The 27,072-nt window shown below is 32.9% G+C and overlaps 1 protein-coding gene across 1 annotated transcript in view; it reads left to right on the top strand.

The window, feature by feature from the left end:
* Window positions 1–27,072, top strand: part of LOC113404402 (uncharacterized) — a 46,664-nt gene that overhangs the window by 11,687 nt on the left and 7,905 nt on the right. Inside the window, exon 2 of the mRNA XM_064215826.1 lies at window positions 26,222–26,394. Coding sequence (XP_064071896.1) covers window positions 26,222–26,394 — 173 coding nt within the window. The remainder of the gene's footprint in view (window positions 1–26,221; window positions 26,395–27,072) is intronic.

Raw genomic sequence — 27,072 nt, 5'->3', positions numbered from 1 at the left:
GCCTTCTCTAGTGGTAGTGCCACACTGCATACCTTCGGGTTGCAGCCGAATGGGCCGGCACGCCCGGGGAAGTACCACTCTCTCACTTAAAACCGGCGTAAAGTGGTAGCTATGCTACTGCGTTTCGTCTGGTATGTGAGAGTCCCGGAGGACTGATCCCCCCCCCAACATGATGGTTGTACAGAATTTGGTTACATTACCCCAGGAGGGTACCATCAGCGACTGCGGTGGAGAATCTCTGGGCATCAATGCTCAGGACGTACACCACCTGAGCAGGGATGCCCCGGCTGCCCTCCGAATTCTGGGGGGGGGGCAATACCATGACTGGGCTAACGCATCGGCGTTTCGTGATGTAAAGACTCGCGCATTCAGAAAGGATTATAACTCTGCCTCTAGGTACTTCAAAAACGTGATTGCTAAGGCGAAGATGGAGTACATTGGCAGAATTGGCGAGAGACTGGTGCGTCGAATCGAATCGAAGAGAAGACGAAACAAGCTTTTGAAATATTATCTTTCATGTAGTTAAACTAAGCTTATTTTAAAGAAGTTATCAAGTCGGTTTCAAATCTTCCCTCCTAACTCAACATTAATGGCTTAATAACTGAAATATTTGGGCACATATTTATAATTTAAGCACATTATATAAAAATAAGTAGAATATTTTACAAAATAAAAGCAAAAAAAATGTATAAAAAGATCGTTTTAGAAATATTGCAAATAAAATAGTATTTTTAGGCTCCGTACTCCAAGTAAAAACGAATCCCCGCAAGACCACTTCGTTGTCCGCATTATTTTTCTTATCAATAATGGATTGAATTATCGAGTGAAGATTTATCTTTCGTACTAAAACCACAACAGCTTCATATCTCTTTTATAAATTCATGTTCCACAAAAGAAAAATGTATTTGTTCTCGAATATCCATAAAACAATAAATTTCACTTTGTCACTGATCATCAAATCTATAGCTTGCTTTCCCTGGGGGAGAACAGTTGCTCCCTCTTTCATCTGGCTTCAGTTGCCCTGAAGCATTTCACGCTCTTATGCTTTCCTTTTAAATTGCCTTTGCATTCGTATAAAGTTCCATAAGCAAAGGATACAGAATTTTTATTAGATAGAAGAAAGTTTTTAGAATATCAAAAATAATTTAAATAATATTTTTTGCTTATGCAATAAAATAATTTTAAATCCATTCATGTCAGTCGTTAATATTTTTCTGACTAAACTTGGATACTTTAACTCTGTAATTTGTATCAAAGTATTGACTATATCTAAAAATCATTGACAATTTCGTGACCAATTCAGACCACTTTTCTAAGAGGCTAAATTTCATCATTTGGGCCACTTGTTCGATAGACTCAGATTTCTATTTTATGTTGCTTGAATTTAAAATTTATAAAGTATCGCAATCTTAATAAAATTGAAATAAATATATATTTCAGATGCAAATATGTGATTGCGTCTTTTAAATTAAGTAGTAGATCAAAGAGATTTTTCAGCTCGAAATTTGCAGAGAAATATCAGTCCCTTTTCGAAAAAATGTATTCTGAGAAAGAAATCTCGTAAGACAAATATAAAAATACCACCAAATGTGTCTCTTTGCTGTGCTATCTTCAGATACATTCCTCTCTCTTTGAACGACAGAATGTGTTTTAAGATTGACGCATTGCTCATACCAAAATTTTACTTGAAAACTGGCCTGTTATAAATTCCCAATAGTCCTATTCCTTGCACGATAAGCGGTCAGATGTACAGGACCAACGTGAAATGAAACAGTTTATAGTAAAATCTCTTGCTAACGAGCCTAATACTGCATTTTTGAAGGTTTAAGAACTTAGTCCTGTCGAATATATCAAAACCTGTCAAAAATACCTATTAATAATTGTTTGTACGTGCATATATATAGATTGAAATTAGCGTAAGTCGTTAAAATTTTGCGTTTTGTTGTTTATTCCATGATAATAGCAGAAAACCTTCTTCCTTAATGGAATTTCTATAAATATATGATTATTCCTAAGATGAAAGCAAAAATTTAGCGACCCGAGGAAAATAAAACAAATCATTACGAATGCGAACAAGAATCGTATCCAAATTAATTTTTAAAGAGGACTGTAACAAAGTATTTTTCTCTTTGAACTCAAGTTAAACAGCACTAACAGAGGCGTCGTTACGAGTCGAAGGATGTAGTTTTCTTTGAAATAAAATATTTATAAATAGGTATAATATAAAACTTTAAAAACGTCGAATCGAAATATGTGTTTCATTATCGATCAAACGTTTTATATTTAGAAACATCTTCCAAAACTTTTAATCGAACTTAATTAAATTTTTCTTCAAAATAATTATCTAAGCCAACCTGGCTTATTATTTTATTAAAATACCATCTAAATTAATTCCTTATTAAAAATGTCTTCCTTTATAGAAGATCAAAGGTATTAAATATTAGCTGAGAATATATATATTTTTTTAATTTAACTTAACTTTTACAAAGTTAAGTACTTACATCAGAAGAATACAGGTAGGGAAATGGGCCATTTGATGTTAAATGGTCACCACTATCCATAGACATTGGTACTGAAATAAATATTAGTCATTCCTCATATTACCAATGCACCACCAACCTTGGAACTAAGATGTTTTGTCCCTTGAGCCTGTAGTTACACTGTCTCACTCACTCAAAACGGGAACACAACAGTGCTAAGTATTGCTCTATGGCGGTAGAATATATGATGATGTTAGTACCTACCCAGACGGGCTTTCACAAAGTCACAAAGAAAGCCCTACCATGACTATTTTTTTGATCTACTTTAACTTTAATAGGTCATCGTAAAATTACATCCAATTACCGATATTCTATTTTTACATATAATAAAAAATATATACTTTTTATTATCTTACAAATATTATGAATGTTTGTGTGTTATTATTACTGAAAAACAAAATTGATTGATGTCGACAATAAGGATCATCATCATTATCATTATCGTTGTGCTTGTGTTTTAATCTTCCCGTCTAATAAGCTAATGAAATGTTATTGATATTTTTTCCGTCTACTCTGCTGATGGAATAACTATGTTCTTAAATTAACTGTAATTTAACCCATCGAATAAAGTTATGTCAAACGCGGCGTGCATCTGCAGTGCAGCAGTGTGTTGATTAATCATTAAACATTTTTCTAAAGGACACGTATTTTGACTCGGAATACGTAATAGTGTTTTATACAGAATTACGACTCACCACCCAGTCTGCCCCGCCTATATCCTGTCCGGATTTTAAGAGACACTTCATTTGCTCTGAACGGGCGGGACATATGTACGTACACGTTTTATTGCACTTGTTAGATTTTTTATAGGGGACTTAATACATTATGTCAGGATATTTTAAGATAATTTCTATTTATTTATTACTTTATTATATTTTAAGGACAATAAAAAATTATATATGAAACACAAATATTTATTTAATCAAAATCAAAATGTATCTCTTTTATTCAAGTAGGCTTTTACAAGCACTTTTGAATCGTCATTTAACAAACTATTTAAAGTAAAGCTACCACCGGTTCGGAATGTAGATTCTACCGAGAAGAACCGGCAAGAAACTCAGTAGTTACTCTTTTTCAATATTCAAAAATAAAATCATTTTAGTTAAATACAATTATAATAACTTTGTATATATAATACTAACTTTGTATATATAATACTAACTTTGTATATTGATAATTGCAAAAACACAATTCATATATTCATGAATAATTTAACAAGCAATAACAATTACACTATATCACAAAATTATATCGTACCTTAAATGTTAGCAGCAACTTGCTGGTCCAGGATCAAAGTGAAAAGTGTGAAGTAAAACTCAAAAGTGTTCTGTACCGAGCTTCCATCACTTATATAAGCCTCACTACAAATCACGTGACTCACAATAATGAACAGAAAAGTCAAAGTACCCTCTTATTTAATATGAATGTTATCAACACAATTCAAAAATAACTTAAATTAAATTATTGTTATTACAGAATTGATTAAAACATACAATACATAGTGTAAGCCTTGTTTGTAATTGTCTAATTATATATTTATTTCTTACTTAATCTGACACACTCGTGAAATTCGAAGCTGCGTAGGTAGTGCTCTATTATCGCTATTTTTGAGTAAGTCGGGCTAAAGGCCTCCTCTCCCTTTGAGGAGAAGGTTTGGAGCATATTCCACCACGCTGCTCCAATGCGGGTTGAATAATGATTAGTGTTTATTTGATAAAATACTGTTTAAAAAAACAAAATAAACGAACGAAGCAGTATTACGTCATGATTACGGTAGCCCCTCACCTTTATGTCAACAACCTAAAATTTTGTAACATTGAATATAGTTTCTAATTTAGATAGTACTGCTAATATATAATAATACCTAATAACTGTTTTAATAATAAAAGTTATTATCTGTACTGTTAGATTGTTTGTGTTAATTTAAGAATGAAAGGGTGCTAGCTTCATTAATTACTAATTTTCTCGTATGTAATTAAGCCGCCGTTTGTTTTAAACGTTTTATCAAGAATAACTGGTGTGTGCCTTTGTCACACTGCAATATCTTTAATATGAAACGTTTATAACAACCTCTATATCATAAAATTATACTCATAAGAAAATAATATTATATTACATTTTCTTAGTAAACTAAATAAAAGTAAACTAAGTAAAAGGTTAAATATCAAGATCTTAAGATGACACGGCGTCTTGAGCGTGACACTTCTTAAACTTGCTCTGCAATATTTGTTATGCAAAGCTAGCTTACGCGCCAGAACATGGTCTTCAGACTGCTTTATCCCGAGTAAGCCCGGATTAGCATGCGACCATTTGATTAACGCTGTGAAGCAAGTCGAGTGTACAAAGTGGTTTGTTTCCTACAATTGCAGCTTACAAGGCGCCATAAATATTCCCGATTTTCCTTTTATTTACATAGAAATTAGTGCTCTATGGAATTATTTGACAAGTTGTAATATTTATTTTAGTATCACGTTTTGTCGCGACGTATACGCGCTCCATATATATATATATATATATATATATATTGTATAATATAAATTCTAGACAGGAATTGAATATTCCTGGTCGATCAAAAAAAAATAGCCGTCAAAAAACATTTCAGACAGATTTACTTTAGCAGTTATAATATTAGCACAGATAAGTAAGATGATTTAGTATATCAAGTACCAATACGGTTCGCTCGCCTTGCTTAGTGCACAATACATAATAATAGTGCTACAGTCACACGTAACAATGTTTATGAACAATATCGTTATTGTAGCCATGCCTGTGGTTTAAAAGCTTTATAATAAAATTAATGTAATCAATGGATTTATTTCAATTAGCGATCAACATTTCAATTCAATTTAACTCGTTACTAATTCATCGGTGACAATCATTTTAACGCTGTAATAAATTAGTTTAACATATAAATGATTAATAAGGATTCAGAGTTCAAGTTTAATTTGTTAATATAATATGGTTAATTTTATAAGAGTTTTGATGAAGTCTTAATGTAGCTGCATTAATGAATCTTAGTCACATCGTAAGGCGTTTGTTTATTTTAAAAATATAACACCTTAAAAAGTTTTCGCTGGTGTGAAAGCATTTTTCTTTGAGAAAGTTTGGAACGCATCACCAAGCTCCTCCAATGCTGGACGGAGGATATACTTAATATGACGTATTATCATCCAATATACAGGTTACTTCGCGATGTTTTCCTTCGCTGTCGAGTACGAGATGAAATATAAAAATAGGTACATGGAATGAAATGGATTATGTCTTGATTTGAAGCCGCAATTTCCGGTTAATATTCACGTATTCTAACAAATGGAATCTCGGCATTTTCTATTTTTTAATTTCCATTTGTCACGTCTATCAGGCGTTCATATTTTTAATGTGAGTATTTATGTTAACTTTAGAAGGTCCTCATTAAATGAACGAATGAATGATTAATAATTAACATCGTTTGAAAGCTAACGTGTCTGATAAGTGGGTAGATACTACACATTTATCCGATATTTTACCGTCAGAAAACAGAATTGCTGTGTTCTCGTTCGAAGGGTGATTGAGACTGATGTAAGCAAAGGTTAATATTTCCTGCAGCACCAATGTCTATGGATGTTGGTGACTTACCATAAGATGGCCCATTTGCCCGTTTCCAGATATAACACTGATAAGATGCCTTCAATTTATTTTTACATCCAACTTATGAAGATGTTATTTTAAATATTTTTCGATTTTATCATTCGAGCTTAGAAATAAATTCATTAAAACCTTTGGAGTTATTTTTGCATTCATTATTTTTATAACTTAACAAATGTATGATTTTGTTATCAATGTTGAATGTTATTATTGTCATGGAACCTTCAGGAGTCAAAAAATATTCTGACATGTATTCCTTCTACGGTGAAGTGAAGTGTTTGTATTGTTCCAATATTATTTATTATTAATTAAGAATATTTATATACGAGACGTAATAAGATTTTTAATTTAGATATAAACGCTAATTAGAGAATACTTTGTCCAATTATAAATATTTAAATATACAAGTACCGCTTGTGACCAATGTTCGTTCTTTTTTCAAACTTCTTTTCAAATGATTTAAGTCAAATTCTTCTTTTATTATAATTTTTTTTTTTGTAAATAGTCTTTTGATGTTACCTTTTGGATAAGATTTGGATTCAGCGCTATTGGCCATTTCAAATTCAAATATTTGTTTGTTTGGCTAAGAATTCTAATTTCAAATTGATTTTATTATAAAAACAGGGTATTCCTTTTTTGAAAATTATGTATGTTTATTGGTTGACCTTAGCTTTCATCGCATTTGAATCATTTTTGTTATCATGGACACGTTAAAATTCGAGTAATTATGGAATATGAGTACGATCGTGGCTGCAACGCGGCTTAAACGGTACCCAACATCAATGACGTTTACGGAGCGAGCACTACAAACGAACGCACCACCTCTAATTGCTTTGCCCGCTTTCGTTCTGGCTATTTAGAACTGAAAAATCAACTCCGTGATCGTCCGAAAATTTTGATCGACAATGTCGAGGTAAAATGCATGGAAGCTGATTTTACCTAGTCTGCGAGAATTACCGTATTAATAGAATATGTGTTATTTTTTTAGTTTTAAATTTTAGTCTATTCAGTTCTAATACTTCATTCATTCTACGACGCAACGATTTTCTGCAATATGTAACCTCAATACAATACAAGAATAAGTCGTATTTCGCCAAACTAACACAATGTTATTCAGTCAAGAAAAAGTAGTCATTTTCAGCAAAAACTGCGGGATGTCCAATCTGAGAGCACATTTATTTGGGTCATATATACTCCACTAAAGACGCAAGCTAGTACAAGACAATACGGTCCTTAGTACTATACATTTTATAAGTAATTTTGCTTGCTCATAACACGAATCGGTATACATATTATATTATTTCAGGAGTATAATATTTTTATTCACAAAATTCTCTAGAATATACGGTACAGCCGCTGGCTTGGTATTATTTATACGAGCGTTGCCTTACTGACAATCTATTGAAATTCTTGCCGCTAGAATAGATTTCTCGAAGAACTTTAAAAGCACTTGCGAAAGTCTTGCATTGAAATATGAATATTTAAATTTAAAATTATCATTTTATTAAAGCAAGACTAATTAACTGCGGTATCGGAATAAGAGTATAATTATAAATAAACCTTGAGAAAAAGAAAAATTAAAAATATTAAAATAATTCTACAACAGATGAGAGCATAGATGACTCAAAGTTTAGAACGCGTGCATCTGAATTTCCAAGCAATTTTTAATTTGTATTTATCTCATGCTGCGCGGTGAAGGAAAACATCACGAGTTAACCCAATGTATGTATCAAATTTTAATGAAATTCTGTCACATGTGTAGTTATACTAATCCTCATTCGAGAACAAACCTTTGCCTCAAATGGAGAGGACGACTTGGCCCAGCAGTAAGAAATTTATAGGTTCCTACTGTACCATTAAAAAAGAATATAAATCTAGAATTTTATTTTTATATAAGCTAAATTTCAACACTTTTGAAATGCTTATAAAAAAAACATTTTTTTTTCATTTAACATAGACATAGAAGCGAATAGTACAAGCAGAAGTACCGTGTAGTAACTGTTTTATTCATATAAAGTAACCAATTGCGCTGCGCAAGTTAATTGTGTTACTATAGTGATTAAATGAGTATATATGCAACCACAGCTATAATTACAATTTCTACACCTTAACAATCCTACGGGACACCAATACACGACAAACGACCAAAGAATCAAAGAACCTACACTCGTATAAACTAGCATTTAGTCTAACGAAACAGTTGGCTTATAAAATATAAAACATTATATATTGCAACCAAAGAACATCGACCCTCATAAACTCACTCACTCGACTTTGTTGTAAATGTTCCTCACACTGGTTGAAGCTTTAGGCATTTGTTTTTATCATTTTTGTGTTACAATAGACAATATTGTCTTTAATTTAGCAAACGTGTTATTTTTTTTTTTCGAAAATCTACCGAACTTTCAACATCACACATGAATTTTATTTTTGAGGGTTTAATACTTCTCCGGATAACGCTTTAAAATGAAAAAACAACCCCCGTTTCAGTTAGCGCTCCGCGTAGATGTAATTGGAAAGTTTTTTTTTAGTTTCAATGCACAGTTGTATGGAAAAGGTTTCTTTATTTTAGAATCAATGTAATTATTTCGTATGCCATTAAATTGTTACTACTATACAAAAAATATTGACCGCGGTCCGTTTTGTATACAGCGAGGATAGTGAACAAGATATTTATAGTAAGATTTTTATATATATATAGGGTCGGCATACTCCGGCATTTTATAAGTTTTATTTTCAATTATGTTTACGATGTACCTACCTACTAAGAATAATCACCTTTTTTTTACTGGAAAAAAGCATTTATTCGTTTCCCCGCATGAAGCGAGTCGTAAATGGGACTCACCAGAAACCGAATGACAAAATACACACTAATTTAAGAATTAGCGAAATCAATATAATGTATTATGTAATTTAAATAATCTAACATATAAAAATTAGAGAGTTTTTAAAAGTCGATAAAAAAACTGTTAGATTAAATATTTATCATATTACTTTAATACAATAAGTTGAACTCTACCAATAATATCGATTCGTTTTATCTATAGAGATGACCTTGGTTGATGGGGCGTTACCATAAAATATGTCACGTAGGCACCTCACGCCTCTGTGACCTGTAAGTGTCACAGGTCCATTCAGCACAACGTCTCGTCCCGCACTTATTTATTAGGTGACGGAGCTGCTGCATTGTGATTTGAGCGTATCGATTACGTAAAAAACGTTAAAAAATATACTCTGCAAAAATAAGCCGAAGGTTCCCTTAGTATTGTATTACTTAATATAATAATAATAGAAAAAAAAATATCTTGTGATAGATAACTTAGGAAAACAAGTAATAATAACATCTTCAGAGGGTATTTCGCATATATATTTTTATGACTTCTAATTGTTTTCATATATTTGAACAAGAAGAGAAAAATGCTATATATGATATCTTATATCTATATTATTATAAAATAAAATAAATAAACATTGGACAACATCACATACATTACTCTGATCCCGATGTAAGTAGCTAAAGCACTTGTGTTATGGAAAATCAGAAGTAACGACGGTACTACAAACACCCAGACCCAAGACAACATAGAAAACTAATTAACTTTTTCTACATCGACTCGGCCGGGAATCGAGCCCGGGACCTCGGAGTGGCGTATCCATGAAAACCGGTGTACACACTACTCGACCACAGAGGTCGTCAAATTATAATTGGTTTATATATTATTTCATTCAATAAATGAAGCCATTACACGCCTTACTAGTTGATAATGCAATTTATACGCCCCATGCTTTTCTTCCTATGCAGATTTTTAAGCGTATTAAAGTTGCCAGAATTTCGTTTACAGATTAAAAATAATAATTTTACTTTATTACGAGAAATGATCAAATATACTGGCAACAACGTGAAATTATTTTGTAAAGTTAAATAATAGATAAAATAAGCTATTGTGACCTTTTCGTAGACATCAGAATTATTACTTAGCGATTTAATTAATTAATTGTAACACGACGTTCCCCTGATTGATTTTGACTAAATGCGTGTGTGTAATTATAGTGAACTCTCCTTTCCAACTAAGACTATTGCGTTGACCGTCTTCAGCAAGGCTTGGGAGGGCTTCAGGATATTTTCTTTCTCTTCGCATTACTTGTAGTTCGAAGAGTTAACGACAGAGGTTAAATATTATCTCATTAACATTACATTAACAGCCTGTAAATTTCCCACTGCTGGGCTAAGGCCTCCTCTCCATTTTGAGGAAAAGTATTGGAGCATATTCCACCACGCTGCTTCAATGCGGGTTGGTGGAATACACATGTGGCAGAATTTCATTGAAATTAGACACATGCAGGTTTCCTTCAACGCCGAGCACGAGATAAATTATAAACACAAATTAAGCACATGAAACTTCAGAGGTGCTTGCCTGGGTTTGAACTCGAAATCATCGGTTGAGATGCACGCTTTTTAACCACTGTGCCATCTCGGCTCATGTGCTATCTCGCCTCTTGCAATCCTCATTGGCATCTACAGCAGCTCGAGGAGTCCCCACCTGACATCGTCACCGGGATCATGCTAACCACATAGACCGATGTTACATATCTATGTTATGTTATGAAACCTCTATGTACATAGGCTTTAGATTTACAAGAATAAAGACAAAACAAACCAATTTTTTTTATATTTTATACAACGATTGTCAGATCATATATACGTACGTACAAAATGATTATTAATTCAATATGAAAATTTACACAAAGAGGCTTTTATCGTTATTAACCGATCCGCTATCTTGTCGGCATTAAACATTTATTTGAAAGCTATTACGAATTATATAATATTTGGAAGAGCCTTAATTAGTCCATTTAATTTAAAGTGTCAATTAATGTTGTTGATTTTAGTATATTTAATAATTATCAATATAACACGTACTAATGAACTTTATGCCTGTTAAATTATACGCTGTATACATTTTGTCGCGATGTTAAGCTGAATAACTTGGGCATATTGAGTTCGATTTTGTTACTATGTCAAGTCTACTAGTATATCTGAAGCATTCATATGACTGTAGGACTTTGCTTTATAGGGGTAGATACAAATCATTTACAATGTTATATATCAAAAAACAGAAACTTAAATCGCGAGTCAATGTAAATACAATCACAAATTATAATTCAGTCTTTGATAATTTATATGTATAGGTGTTAAAATGACGAACAAAAAATAGTGGCCAACTGTTTGGCACTAAGTACACGCACACTAGTAAAGTAGTATGTTTGTAGTAGTACAATTGGCGAGGGACAAGGGTAGCTGTGACGCACACGTAGATAATGAAGTTGACTCATTTCTTTTAGTTACTTTGTAGTGCGAAATTCTGTCTTCATATATATAAATAATCTTAGTTCACATGCTTGGTTCTCTTGTTTGGTTTCGCATTGACAATATAAGAAGTGGCTTATTAAAAATTCAGTGACTATGGGCAACCTGCTTCACTATCGGGATGCTCATTTATCTGAGTAAACCAATAAAATAACATATAGATTACAATACAAGTTCAAGACGTAGTACAAGATGACAAATGTCAAATTAAATTAAAAATGGCCGAATAAGTTTCTCTCGCATTTTTTCACAGGAGTAAGTGAGATGGAAATATAGGGGGCTTGATACTTAATTAGCGGTTTAGCGAGCAACTTCATCGCGTGGTTTTCAAATACTCGTAATTCTGTGCGCGCGATTCATAACAATTCACACTCATAATTTTTTTATAATGTGCCAAAAGAAGTATGACTACAAATCATTACAGAGATTATCGATATAACGACTCAGATGTGTAGTTAAAGCACTTTTTCTAAGTATTTTACTTCGAACATTATAGCATTACTATTTACTTGAAACGTACAATATTTTTATTCATTGTTTATTTGGAGATTCGATTTTATTCCTATTTATTTTTCATACGCATATAATGAATATACATGTTTTATTTAAAGTTATTTCGTATTTTCTGCGATGGCTCGTACATTATATATTTCTAAATGAGCGTTTAAAGCTAAAAGAGGAAAAGTCCCTCGTTCTACTAAATATTATATCAAGCTAAACAGTTGCTTACGCGTTTTCTCAAGAAGAAGAACATAAATTCTATGTTCAAAATAAAGATAATTGCTTGATTTATACAGAGTATTATTATAGACACGATTGTCACAAGTAGTTTTTATAAGTGAAATGTGAAAGATGACATATTTTAAAATTTTTGTATAAGACGTATAATGCCTGCATCCTAACTTATACTAGAAGGAACTGTAAGAAGTAGGAACTATCTTTTTGGACGTCAAAATACCGGTCTAAGATAATAACTCTCGTGAATGATATTTTATATTTTAAGCATAAACACAATAGGGACGTGTTTTACAGAAGTGTTTCATATTACCTTATTCTATTGATATAAATATTAAAGTAGGATCTTTTAATTTAGCCCCGTTTAATTTATTGCATGTCTTTTTGTGCTACCTATTTTTAATTTTACTGGCGCTTACGTATTTTTTTAAGAATATAAGATAAAAATAGAGTTACAGCGTTAGTGTCCTTATTAAAAAATAAAGACAGATTTGCTTTTTCAGTCGTTTTAATGTTATAAATGTTAGTGCTGGTTTCAGCAAGTATTCGATAGGTTCACGCATCGTTCATTCGATTGAATTGAAACTGTACTGCCGGTGCACTTTGGTGAAACAATGCATTGCACGTGGCTTTTTTTACCATCTGAACATGAATCACTTAGATTCCCAGGTACTATTTTCATGATGTGTTTACATAAGAATTATTACAATAAGGCCTGTAATACATACAGATAATATTAGTATAAATCATGACAGCTTGGAATGGTGGCAAGAATTCTAGCAGCATTCTTTCATTCATTCCGATCCTCTGGGCAAAAATGAACCAGCCCTCCTGTCACCAGTGGACGCAATAAGTGACTTGTTATTTTAATAAAGGTTTTTGCACTAGTACTCCAGGGTCCAAGTGCTAAAACCGAGGTGGGTTTACAGCAAAAACCCAGGTTCTAGGTTTAAGCCTCGAGTTAACGCTAATAATAGGTTTTACACTCTCGAAATTATCTGTAGCTTGCAGATTGGAAGTTGACACTGCTTGTTTTGGGTGTGAAGCGTCTCCGATCCTGTCGGATTTGCCGTTAAATCGGATTATGAGAGTGAGTGTGTCCTGCTAAGTTAGTATGGAACTGGCCTTACGAAAATGGTTACCGAGGCTGAAATCAGTCAGAATAATTTCATAATAACTTATATTTTACTCCTGGTGATAAAAATAAAAAAAAAATACTACCAGTCCTGACTTCGTACGGGTAAAATTATTAAAATAATTTTATTTATTAAAAAAGAAACCCTAATTCTAGCGTCTACTCAAAAAAATTCTGTACAATCGTTATATCCGTGTAGTAAGAGCAACATACCGCGTACAGAAGAATTATATATTATATTTATAAAGATCTGGCAATTGCAATAGAGAACTCTATTATAGCAAAAGTAAATTTAGACAAAGCATAAATGGCAGGATTATAGATTAATAAACTTGAGTTTATTACTTTAATTTTTTTGGTAAATAATATCCGTAACTTTCCAAAATGGACTGAACTGTCAAAGCAATTTATTTTTTTTAAAGTCAGTATATAATTTATTCAAGTACGCTTTTACAAGCACTTTTGAATCATTTTTGAGTCATTTAACAAACTATTTAAAGTAAAGATACCACCGGTTCGGAATGTAGATTCTACCGAGAAGAACCGGCAAGAAACTCAGTAGTTACTCTTTTTCAACATCTAAAAATACAGTCATGTTAGTTAAATACAATTATATATGTATGTTATGGCTCCTGCCTGGATGTCAACAAGCATCAACTCCACGCTTTTTTATCATCAATATAATCTTGTATCGAATAATGTGCCTTCTTTACCAATGTATTTTTTACAATTGACTTGAATCTATAAAAAGGCAAAGTTAAAAATGTCTGTGGAATTTTATTATAGAAGCGGATACCTTGCATCAAGAATGATTTATTGACTTTGCGGAGTCGGAAACTTGGCGTTCTAAGCTTATCCTTATTTCTTGTGCACATACAATGATTATCACTGATTTTATCAAAGTGATCAATGCCACTGTGAATATACATAATATTGTTGTAAATATATTGTGACGCAACAGTGCGTATTCCTACTTTGTTAAAAATATGAACGCAATGAACTAGAAGTAGAAAGAAGAGTCAAAAATACTTAGAATAAATATTGGAGCTATAAGGAAATATTTAAAAGCGAAATACCCATCAAGTTATTCAACTTGATGGTTTCGCTTGCCATAAATAGTTATTGCCATATTCAAATATGGAATTTCACAAACGAAATAAAATCAATACATCATCATTAAGACAAAAAATTAAACAAACTAAAATCAGTACTAAAATAAATGAAGTGACTGTGATGAACTGAAGTGAAAATCGGCTGGTCACATAACACGACCTGAAGATCATAGATGGACAATACCAGTTATTTCAAGAAAAGGTCCATTTGGTAAGAATACGAAGACTATATTAAAAAAGTTGCCAGCCTGACCGAAGACTGAGAGAAATGGTAAGCGAAGTGAACTCAATCAATTTTATTCCATATTTTTTATGATAATATCTTAAGGCATAATATTTGCACAACATATACAATTGATTCCTATATGAGATCATTATAGGAGAGTGGGGACTGAAAAAAAGGCCAATGATACTAACAGTTTTATAAAGCATATTGAAATCAATTTCATGCAAGAAATTCATAAATAAAAAAATAAAATTGTGTCCATTATTGGAAACAACGTTGAAAAAACACGTAGCAAGGATTTAAACTTCGAAATAAAAATATGTATTTTTAAAACATTTTTCTGTTTTATGTGTTTGTATTGAAAAGAAAAAAATCTGATTGTATACTCAAATCGGATTATGTACAACTTCAGTTTGAAGTTGTGTTTGTTTATTTGTAGCTTTTTTTTTTAATATAGACGGACACTGTAATACACGTCTCACACAATGGTGATTTTTGGGGTTACTAGCATTTAAATGTCGCAATAAATATTTTTCTTACAATGTTTATTAATTTTTGTCATACTTATCTCGTCATCGTAAAATTTTCGTCGTCAATCAGAAAGAACAGTTATGCCTGATCATATGTATGAAATAAAAATCATCATCATCATCCTCCTGCCCTTATCCCAATTTTACTTGGGGTCGGCGCAGCATGTCTTCTTCTTCAATACTTCTTTGTCGGACGTCATAAAACAAAAATAATTCTGTTAATATATATAGCCAGTGGTTAGAATGCGTGCATCTTAACCGATGATTTCGTGTTCAAACCCAGGCAGGCAGGCTTAATTTGTGTTTATAATTCATCTCGTGCTCGGCAGTGAAGGAAAACATCGTGAGGAAACCTGCACGTGTCTAATTTCAACGAAATTCTGCAACATGTGAATTCCACCAACCCGCATTGGAGCAGCGTGGTGGAATATGCTCCAAACCTTCTCCTCAAAGGGAGAGGAGGCTTTAGCCCAGCAGTGGGAAATTTACAGGCTGTTAATGTAATATGTGTGTGTAAAAGTATGTTGTCGTTTTTTGGCATAACGATTGCGGCCACGGCGCCCAATGTCAAGAGAGACTACCCAACTCTTCAGGATATTTTATGGTGCACTAGTGTGTCGCAAACACAGGTGCACTCTGTTCGCCACTCTCATAATCCGATGAGCCGGCAAATCCGAATCTTTTTATAAGCTCAATAGTTTTTTTTCGGCCCGTCCTGGGGCTTGAATTCAGGGCCTTGGGATCCGCGGCCTTTTATATAGTGCACCAACTTGGGCATATAAGTATCTTTAAAATATGTTTATCTGAATACACAGGTATAAAAAAAGTTATTAATGACATTTTGTTGTTAATATGTATATATTTATCTTTTTGTTAGTTTATTCGTAAACAATTCAAAACACGTGAACACTTTTATTCTCATGACTTAATTTATTTATGTTTTTTTATAGTAAATAAATTAATAAATAAACGATTACTTTTTATTATTAATTTTTTATGATTCTAGTCTAATAAGTAAGCGTTGTTCCGTTGTAATGTTTATTTTGAAACTAAAAAAGTAATCGGCTACGAAGCAACGACGAATGAACAATAGTCCGACGGGAAATACATCATTCATTTTTAATAAAGCCGGTTTTTCAACTTGTGATTTAAAAAATATTCAAGTTTATGAAACTGTATTTTTATGAAATAGTCCTACTGACTATATTCCTACTTCATAGATCATTGCCCCAAGTATTACTTAAACATAAAAAATTACTCCTATATTTCTGGAATCACTAGAATTGCACGTACTCACAAAAAACATATATCAAATATTGATATTTTTCAACTTTAAACCTTTTTAAGTGACATATTGTTTGATCTCGGATATAATGTTAACCACTAAAAGTTACTCACCCACACGCATGCACAAACTAATACACACCTACAGGTTTAAGGTTAAGTGTTTTATTTAACTGTATTTATAATCTCGGAATGTGTATTCTATATAAAATCTCGAGTTGATCTGTAATTGGCTGAATAAATGTAACATTTATCTAAGCATTTTTAAGATATATCTGAATTTTGAATAAAGTTCTCCTGTCCTGTCTGTGAATTTCGGACAGTCTCAAGGACCACCCTGCAAAGGCGTTAACATATTATCTATATTAATAATTTCGTGCAGATCTACGATAGACCCGACCGAAACCTACAATTATAGATCTTTGAAATATAATAAATATTTATTCGACAACATATATCCGAAAAATTCGTATATTCGAGATATTTAGATATAAAATTCAATGACACGAAGTTCAACGGGCGGCCATGTTTGACGTTTACGGGTGCGTTCAGAAAGCTGTGTTCGAAATAATAAATTCGCGCAGGGTTACGGTAGACTCGAAGGAAACTTATCAATAGTAAATTAAAGATCAACGTTTATGAAAAAGTTATATGTTATATGAAAACTAAAGGTACTAAAACTAAACCGTATATGTTTAGTTTTATTTATTTTACCGGAGCGAAGCCGGGTTTTCATGTATTGTTACAAACTAATAATGGCTATATACATATATGCAAGTAAATGTTTTGAAAAGAGTGAGTATGACTTTAAACAAAGAGGGCAGGATTCAATCCTGACTTTTTTGTTTAATCTGTATGATACTTTACAAATTAGCCAATTAACAACAAGACTGTTACTACAAAAAAACCGGTAATCATTATTTTTGACAATAGAATCCACAATTTACTTTAAGCAGGCTGATTTAAAAATGGGTTCCAGTGACTAACGCTCCTATATACAATGGTACTATTAGAAATATAAACCTCTTTACACCATCAATATGTTACCAATTGTGATTTAATATGTTACTGAACTTAAATGTAATTACAATAACTCACTAACTCTTCAAAGTAATACGATTTATTATTTAATTTATTAAAAGCTTCTCTTTTGACCACCTACAAACTATCCTTCTTGCTTCTTCTTAGGTTAGCTTGCTCTTTTAAGCAGACTCTTGCACACTATATATTTAACTAGATAATATTAATTAACTAGGAGTTCAGTGGTATGGCCATGAAAGACAAATGACAGACAGACAGAGCTACTTTTACAATATTATATATATATATATATATATATATATGTATATAGTATAGATGTTGTATTAAATAAATTACCAATGCGTTTCTGTGAGACAAAAATTAAATTTCGTGTGCAAAACCCATACTTTAATTTTTTTTTGCTGTAATGGCTCTTTTCGCGTTTCCACCACTTGATGGGGGGGGGGGGGGGGGTATTTGGGACTCGCCGGGACCAAGATTCCTAGCACTACCTACTCTTCCTTCGGCGGGCATCACGGGATCGCTTTCGCATGTTACCATGACGAAACGAATGAAACACATCCCCAGCTCCTTGAACGAGCGAAAGAAACAAATAACGTATAAATTTATACACGTAGAAGGCCGTATGAATATTATTACAATAAAGAATTAGGTAACATGAATTATTCTTATTCAACATCGATATTAAATGAATATAAAAGGTCTTAACTCCATTCATTTATATTAATAAAAATGTCTGTTTGTATTTGTTCGTCCTCTCTATGTTCCATCATCATTGGTGGATTCGGTACGTCTTTGTACAAGCACGTCTGGGTAGATACCATCACGTATTTTACTGCCATTCAGCCATACTCAGTATTGTTGTGTTTTGGTTTGAAGGATAAGTGAGCCAGTGTAACTAATGGCACAAGGGACGTAACATCTAAGTTTTTAAGGTTGTCGAGGAATAGTTAATATAAAATTACGGCGCTAATGACTGTGGGCGATGGTAACAGTCCGCATACTAATGTTATTAAGAAAAAAAATATTCAGATTGTAATGAAAATTTGTCAATTGTTCTGTGTAAATTTTCTTAGTATTTATGTAAATATAAATATTGGACAACATCACATACATTACTCTGATTCCAATGTAAGTAGCACTTGTGTTATGGAAAATCTGAAGTAACGACAGTACCACAAACACCCAGATCCAAGACAACATAGAAAACTAATGAACTTTTTCTACATCGGCCGGGAATCGAACCCGGGACCTCGGAGTGGCGTACCCATGGAAACTAGTGTACACACTACTCGACCACGGAGGACTGCTTATGTGCTTCAATATAAACTTTTTATCAAAACCCTTATTAAACTATGTAAAAGGTTAGGCTAGTAAATAAATAAAGGTATTAATTCTTAATACTATAAGGTAATTTAAGTATCCGTGTCTCGATTAGTTGGCTTTTATTAAAATGAATGCAACATAATACTCTTGTTTGTAAATAAGAAAAGTTTATTTTATGAATGTATATGAATTCGTCTTTTAATTTTATTCAGGTCAAGCCGTTTCGTTATAAAACCGAGTAATTGCTGTGATATAAAGGTACTGAATACATTAGGTACATAATGTTATTGTAAAACCGATGTACTTTTTTATACGTTTTACTTATATTTACTTGGTGTTTGGGCTTTGTACAAGTCCGTCTGAACCCACCCACTCATCAGATATTCTACCGCCAAACTGCAATACTTAGTATCGTTCTTTTCCGGTTTGAAAGGTGAGCGAGCCAGTGTACAGCAGTGTAGTAGCTCCCAAGATTGGTGGGGCATTGGTGTGATATAAGGAATGGTTAATATTTCTTACAGAATCAATGTCTATGGGCGGTGGTTGCCACTTACTATCAGGTGGCCCATTTGCCCGTCCGCCTAAATATTACATATATATATATATTTATTTATTGAAAAACGCATTATACATATAACTTCTACAAAAAGATGCAGCGCGTTTTGGAGAATCGTGTTTTTGTTTAAGTGCTTTATCATCCGCTTTAAATGTAACGCTCTTATCATTAATCAATTTGATGGACTTGCACAAAGCCCAGCTATCAAGTAGCTAATGCGCAAAATACTACTAGCTACCAAGTAGCTACCAGCTGATTAATGATAAGAACATTAAATTAGATTCGGGCTACCAAGTATGTCATAGTAAGTCCATCTCAACGTATGTGCAACCTCTGCACAGAATTATTCAGTATTTTTATGTTCCAGTTTGAAGGGTGGGCGAGCCAGTGTTAATACGGGACCAAATGATATAACATCTTAGTTCCCAAGTTGTTTCCCAAGGTGCCAACGTCTATGGGCGATGCCGACTAAGTGTAATCTTAATATTTACGAGTAGCTATAGGGAATATGCGTGTACTTTTTTTATATTTTTTGCAATAGCTTAGATGATGAGATGGCCCAGTGGTTAGAACGCGTGCATCTTAACCGATGATTTCGGGTTCAAACCCAGGCAGGCACCACTGAATTATCATGTGCTTAATTTGTGTTTATAATTCATCTCGTGCTCGGCGGTGAAGGAAAACATCGTGAGGAAACCTGCATGTGTCTAATTTCAACGAAATTCTGCCACATGTGTATTCCACCAACCCGCATTGGAGCAGCGTGGTGGAATATGCTCCATACGTTCTCCTCAACGGGAGAGGAGGCCTTAGCCCAGCAGTGGGAAATTTACAGGCTGATTATGTTTTATTATGTAATAGCTTATATCGTCTTCATAATTAAAAAAAAATACCTAACACTAAAAAATCTAAAATTTAGCAAGGAAAACATTTTTTTTCATCAGCAAACAGATTCGAGAAATTTGAACGGCGTCCATTTTGGCGCGCTTGAAACTCTGAAATGTTGACGTGACTATTGTAGACTGTGATGTCACATTCGATCGGGCCAATAGCGTTGCGTTTCAACTACTTTGAATTTCGCACTTTTTGGCACTATTTAATAAGTATTTTTGTAATAAAAAAAACTATATTGAAAAAACATTGATGTGGGCATAATTCTGAAGTAATAAAATTTATGAAAAAAAATATTTAACCCTTTTTAGAATCACACGCAAATACCCTACTATTATTTTCGTATATTCTGTATGAGTATCAACGTATATTAATTTATCAACAACATAATTTTCTATTGTCACTGTTAATATGATTGTTTGTATATTATGACACCATAAAATTATTAATACCGTTAGATTGTAATCTATGTCGCGATATTGTAAACTGTTCAATTAATCTGAATGTAAATATTACCGTTTATATTTTGATGAATCATATTTCGGTAGATTATATTTAAGCTATTGAAATGAATTCCAGTTAATTAAGCTATCGAAATTTTACACGTTTTTACAATCTTTCGACAGTTTACAATCTCACGAGATAGATGATAATCTAACGGTATTTACATTTGTACGGTGATATTTATAACATAATATTTATTTTTATATAACTAGGCAGATGTGTAAGGCTAATTAATGGTAGGTGGTCGTGGAATTATAATAATTACGTCATATTCCTCCTATAAGCCAACCATGAGAACTAAGATGTTATGAGACTTTTTAATTTATTGACTAAAAAACCTTCTAACTCGTAATTGGGTTGACGCGAGATTGCCGGTCTGGAACCTAGGGACCCTAATAAGCCACTAGACCAATGCGGTACTCCTCGTATCGTGTCTACCTGAGAGGTATTTGTTTGTAAAATAGAGTGGATAACCCCTTTGATATGCTAATGAAACATTTATGATTTAAATGCGGAGAAACTCCATTAAATAATACAAGGCATAGAGTATATTCCAGAAGCTTAGTGCTTGCTTGACACTAAGAACCTAAGTGCATAATTAAAATTTCATATGAAAACACTTCGCGTAGATGAAATCTGTGACTAAGCAATGCTGGATTACGTGCACAACACAAAAATGCATTGAGTTTTTTAAGTGTAACTTTTTTTAAATGTGTGGCAGCAGTTTCGTGAAAGGACGGAAGCGTGTAACAGGAAGCTAGGGAAGCGCGCGCTATTTGATTTAAACAATGAGCACGTTCTCCAAGGTTAGATATCAGATAACACTTCATGTACGACTAAATATTTGTATGTGAAACGTGTATTGTCGCCTTAAGGGAAAATACTCGTATCTCGTGACGCCAAAAGTCATAGCGTCATATGCTGTCATACTCCTTTTTGTCGCCGCTCTCTACTCTCCTGTGTCTGTTTATACTATATAATTAATATCTACATATTTTTTTTATGTATAAATTTATTAATAAATTATATGTTTTTTATTTATTTGACTACATAAATAAATATTTATGTAGTCAAATAAATAATCGTATTTTTTATTTTTATTTTTAGGGTTTTATTTTCGTATTTTTTTAATATTGTCCGGGTCGACATATGACTCCACTCCATCTGTTGGTAAGTGGAAGTGGTATCTTAATAGGCTCTGCTGTTCTTCCGTCTGTCCGTCTGTCACCAGGCTGTGTCTCATGAACCGTTATAGTTATATATCGGTGCTATAATAACAAATACTAAAAACAGAATAAAATAAATATTTAGGGGTCTTCCATACAACATTCGTAATTTTTTTGCTCGATATTGATAACGGCGACTGGTAAACGCTTGTAAAATTCACAGACTATTTAGTTATATATCATTTTAAAAATAAATAATTAAATTAAAATAATACAAATATTAAGGGGGGCCTATACAACAAACAAAATATGTAATGGTACGGAACGTTTCGTGCGCGAGTTTGACTCGCACTTGGCCAGTTTTTTTTCAATAACCATCAATGTTATAGTTTTACATTTGCAATTTAATTACTGAATCTGTGACTTTAACACCTCTAGGTGATCCGATAAAATTGAGCTACTAAAGCTCAAAAGTATGTATATTTGATAATATGTATCATAATTCGCCATCATTCTTTTCCTCTCCAGAGATTGTCCAATGAATGGTAAAACTACTAACGTGTTATTGATTAATAATTTGGTTTTGTATATTATTTTTTATGGTTTTGGGTATTAATTATATACTGTTTTGAATGCACGTTCATTTATATATGTAAACAATACAAGTTGTTTTGCATTACAGTACTTTGTATGGATGTGTTCGGGTTTAAATTAAGTCATAAATACGAGCACAATGGACAATACTTCTTAGAATACGTGGTCGATAGCGAACTGATGTTAAAAACTTCGTTCAACTACTATGATTGGAGGTGGCCTTATAATAGTAAGACTAACTTATAGTATTGAAAAATGCTATTTTTTTTTTTTTTTTTAATACTTCGTTATCGTCGTCGAATGAATAATTACATATAAGGCCACAGAGCCTGAGAAACTAAATTTGAAACCATGGTTGAGCCACTATAGCATTATTGGGTTTTTCTGTCGTGTGCGCGCCCCCGTGTCTCGTAAAAAAAGTAAAGCCGTTGTTCCTGCGGCTGAACTCTTTCGTTCGAATTTCCCGTTTTATTGGATTATGAGTTTCTTGATCAGTTGGCAAGTCTCTTTTGAGAATTGCCGCCGTGGCCGTAATCTGACTTCCATCTACGAGATTTAGTTAAATAACAAACATACACATGTACAGCCTGTAAATTTCCCAATGCTGGGCTAAGGCCTCCTTTCAATTTTAAGGAGAAGGTTAGAGCATATTCCTCCACGCTGCTCTAATGCGGGTTGGTAGATTTACGTGTGGCAAAATTTCGTTGTAATTAGACACATGCAGGTTTGTTCACGATGTTTTCCTTCAGCGCGGAGCTCGAGATGAATTATAAACACAAATTAAGCACACGAAAATTCGGTAGTGCTAGCCTGGGTTTGAACCCGCAATCATCGGTGAAGATGTGCCTGTTCTTACCACTGGGCCATCTCGCCTCTTCATTGTGTTAAATAATACATACAAGGAAATAAATAACTTAGATCATGTAAATTCTCATTGTAATGTAACCAACGACCGACACCGACAAATTATTTAATTTATAAATGAATATTAACGATTTTTTTAATGATAATTTACACGCGTTAACATCATATGACGTTGTACTATACGACAATAAATAAAAGCCTATTCATGTAAACAGTCAAACCTAGAATATATTACGCTGAAGTTGTATGTATTTAACAATACTCCCGAGCATAATGAGATCGGTACGATTTTATTCATTAACTTGCTGAATCGTTCCGACTTCGGACGGGAAGCTACCCCTATTTCAACCTTGAAGTTGAAATTTGTAAAATGTTCTTAGTGAGCGTCTGCATTGCGAAACGAGTAACATAAATGTCCATTATATCGACATAGCGTCTAGTTTTGACCATCGACCTTAAACAGAAGACAGAAAATATATTTTTCTTTAAACGGAACATTAAGAAAATTGATATTTAAGCAATTGGTATATGTATCACCGTAGAATTATAAATAACGTTAGATGCTAACCTATCTCGCGAGATTGTAAACTGCCGAAACGAAAAATGAAACTTAAAAAAATATTCCATAATTGAAACATCCCTGTGAGCATAGAAATATTCATATTTTTATAGTATGTAAATAATATGCTAAAAACCATAGAGATAATTTGACTCAATCAATTACAGCTGTTCTGGAAACTGACAGATGGCAAAATAGTCTGAAAGCGAATATAAATCTGCGATTTTTATTGCTCAGTTAACATTCGGCTGTGGCGTCTTGGCAGGGAGAGCCAACTTTATTAAATACACCATGAAATGGCTTGTAACGGTTAGTTATGCATTGCCATTGTGAAACTTGCTTACTAATAGTATAAAATCAACATGTGGTCCATGTCAAAATATTCGCATAAACATCGAGGTCTTATGTCAAAGTCGAACTGAATTAGATACAATTATTTCACATTACACATATCTTTACGATGAAAATGTATTGATCTTAGATTGTTTCAGTCGATCAATCAATATGTTTTTTAACAATCTTATATCATGAAACAAAAGGCAGGTGGAGCGCACGGAATATTATTGATTATTATACATGGAGTGAGCCAGTGTTACAGACAAAATTTCAATGAAATCCTAGTTCCCAAGGTTGCAAGATGGATTCGCAATGTAAGGAATGATTAATTATATCATTAGTGTCAATTCATATGAGCGGCGGTGACCAGTTATAATCAGGTGGATTTTTGCCAGTATATTTGCTACTATATATTTGAAAACAAAATAGTAAATTCACTCAAAATTGGACGCCGAGCATGTGAAACATCGGAATTAATAAAATTATTCAAAGAATTAACAATAAATTAATATCATTAAAGGAAACAAACAAATACATATTTACGGAGTACAATAAATATCAATGTTTATAATAATAATGATAATATATGGAAATGAACTATATATAATTGTACCCTCGCCGAGCTAAGGTGAAAAGTTACGGTATATGATAGTTAAGACCGTCTGTCGAGTCGAGTCGGTCTGGTCAAGGCGCGCCAAAAGATGTGTCAAGCCATAAACGTTTACTTATTCATGTCTAAATAGACTGTCAAAGCAGAGAACCCGTCGAATAGAATTATGTCCAACGATTGACCACTAAGTACGTGCATACTAGAAAGATGACGTTTGGCGAGTGTCAAACGTAGCTGTCACGTACACCCAGACAATAAGTCGGTTCGTTTCTTTTAGTAATTTTATAGTGCGCTCTTTTAACTTTAGATACATGTATAAATAATCTACACCAAAGAATATTCTATAGCCTATCTTTTATAATAAATAATAATTAAAGTTTTATTGGTTCATTATCAAGAGTTGAATACGTGTTAAATAGGATTTCACATCGTTTTTTCAATTGCGATGATTAAATTCTGCTAGTTTGTAGTATCCGATAACATCGGACTCGACTCATTAGTATGCTGTGGTTGTGTTTTAAATTCTGGGAACAGTTTGTAAATGTTCTGTTTTTAGTGTTTTATTGGTATAATTTTATTACTAGCATGCCACAGATTAAACAAATAAAGAATAATTGTCAATTAAAACGAATGTATATCTACTTTTTAATCTGTGGTTTTATGTTGATGATGTTGATTTTTTCTTTCTGATAGTAAACCCTTTTCTCTTAGTCTCAATCGGAATTTCGATACGATCGGAAATATTTCGCGCATTGGACCAACGTAACATACTTTTGGTTTTTGTGGCAATGGAATGTACACGTGTCCAATTATAAGTTTAGGCTACCTACTAATAAGATTGAATGCAAAAAAAATATTAGATTTTTCTTAAATACAAAAAAAAATAATTAAATATTTATCGTGATTTAAATCCAGTAATTTTGAAATTTTATAGTTTTCCCATTCTGGAATAAAAATATGTTATAGCTTTAATCGTTATATCACTGCACCAGTGGCACTTAAATCCTTTCAGACGTTTATGGTTTATGAACTGAAAGATTGTCATATAAAATATTAACGAAAAATGGTAATCTTGACCCGATGCTGCTGCATTATTTTGATTGACCAAGACCACTACTCGTCAAGTTATAGCACAGAATGTTTTTGAGTCCCATTTTATAATTTAAATTTTATATTAATAGTTACCTATAGATTTCTATAAATATAATTTTTGTTACCAGTTATAGCGACGGCACACAACATCACCTACTTAGAAGTACCACAATACGGTGACCCGCGCCGCGATGGTGACCTCATATGCCACTATGTAAGCGAGAAAGGCGATCCACCCCTCCATTCTGTGAAGTGGTATCGTGACAACAATGAGATCTTCCGCTTTACGCCCGGACAACAGGTGGGTGATAATTGTATAATTTTCCTTATGTTACCATTTCTGACATTTATTCCACTTTAAGCCGCGAGAACTTCGTTAGAACAATAAAAGCAATCGACTGCTTATTATTTATACGAAAAGTTTAAACTCTGACACCATTATTAATGTAAATAACAGCACGGTAACGTCTCCCTTCTTACTAAGGCTTCCTCAGAAGATTCTTTGGATGAGAAGTAAAATGTTTGGAATTCATTCCACTACGCTGTTCGAAGACAGTTTAGTGGATACACAAGTGGCCGATTTAGATCTGAAACATGCGGGTTTCCTTAGGATGTTTTACTTCACCGTCGAGCACGATGAATTACAACAAATGTAAAGCACATATATAAGCCTGCTTAAATTAATTTATGACTCGGTTATTAATAATTGAAGGACGAAAATAATAACACATCTATTAGTATCCACTACTGTAGTATAGAAATGAGATTTTTTTTTGATTGACGTAAAAACTACTAGTTCATTTCATATTAAATTATACTATCTTATTTTAAAAACTTATTTTTGTTGCAGGATGGACATAGAAAATAAATTATGTTAATACCCTGATGTATATTTATGTACTATATATAGCATACTATAGGCGAGACTTATAGTATGCTATATATTATTTCACTGGTTCTTCTCAAATCATGTTATTCG

The sequence above is a fragment of the Vanessa tameamea genome, chromosome 9 (assembly GCF_037043105.1).
Source record: "Vanessa tameamea isolate UH-Manoa-2023 chromosome 9, ilVanTame1 primary haplotype, whole genome shotgun sequence".
Lineage (NCBI taxonomy): Eukaryota > Metazoa > Arthropoda > Insecta > Lepidoptera > Nymphalidae > Vanessa > Vanessa tameamea.
Note: the sequence above shows the minus strand (reverse complement) of the source record. Positions and strands in the feature narration are given on the sequence as shown.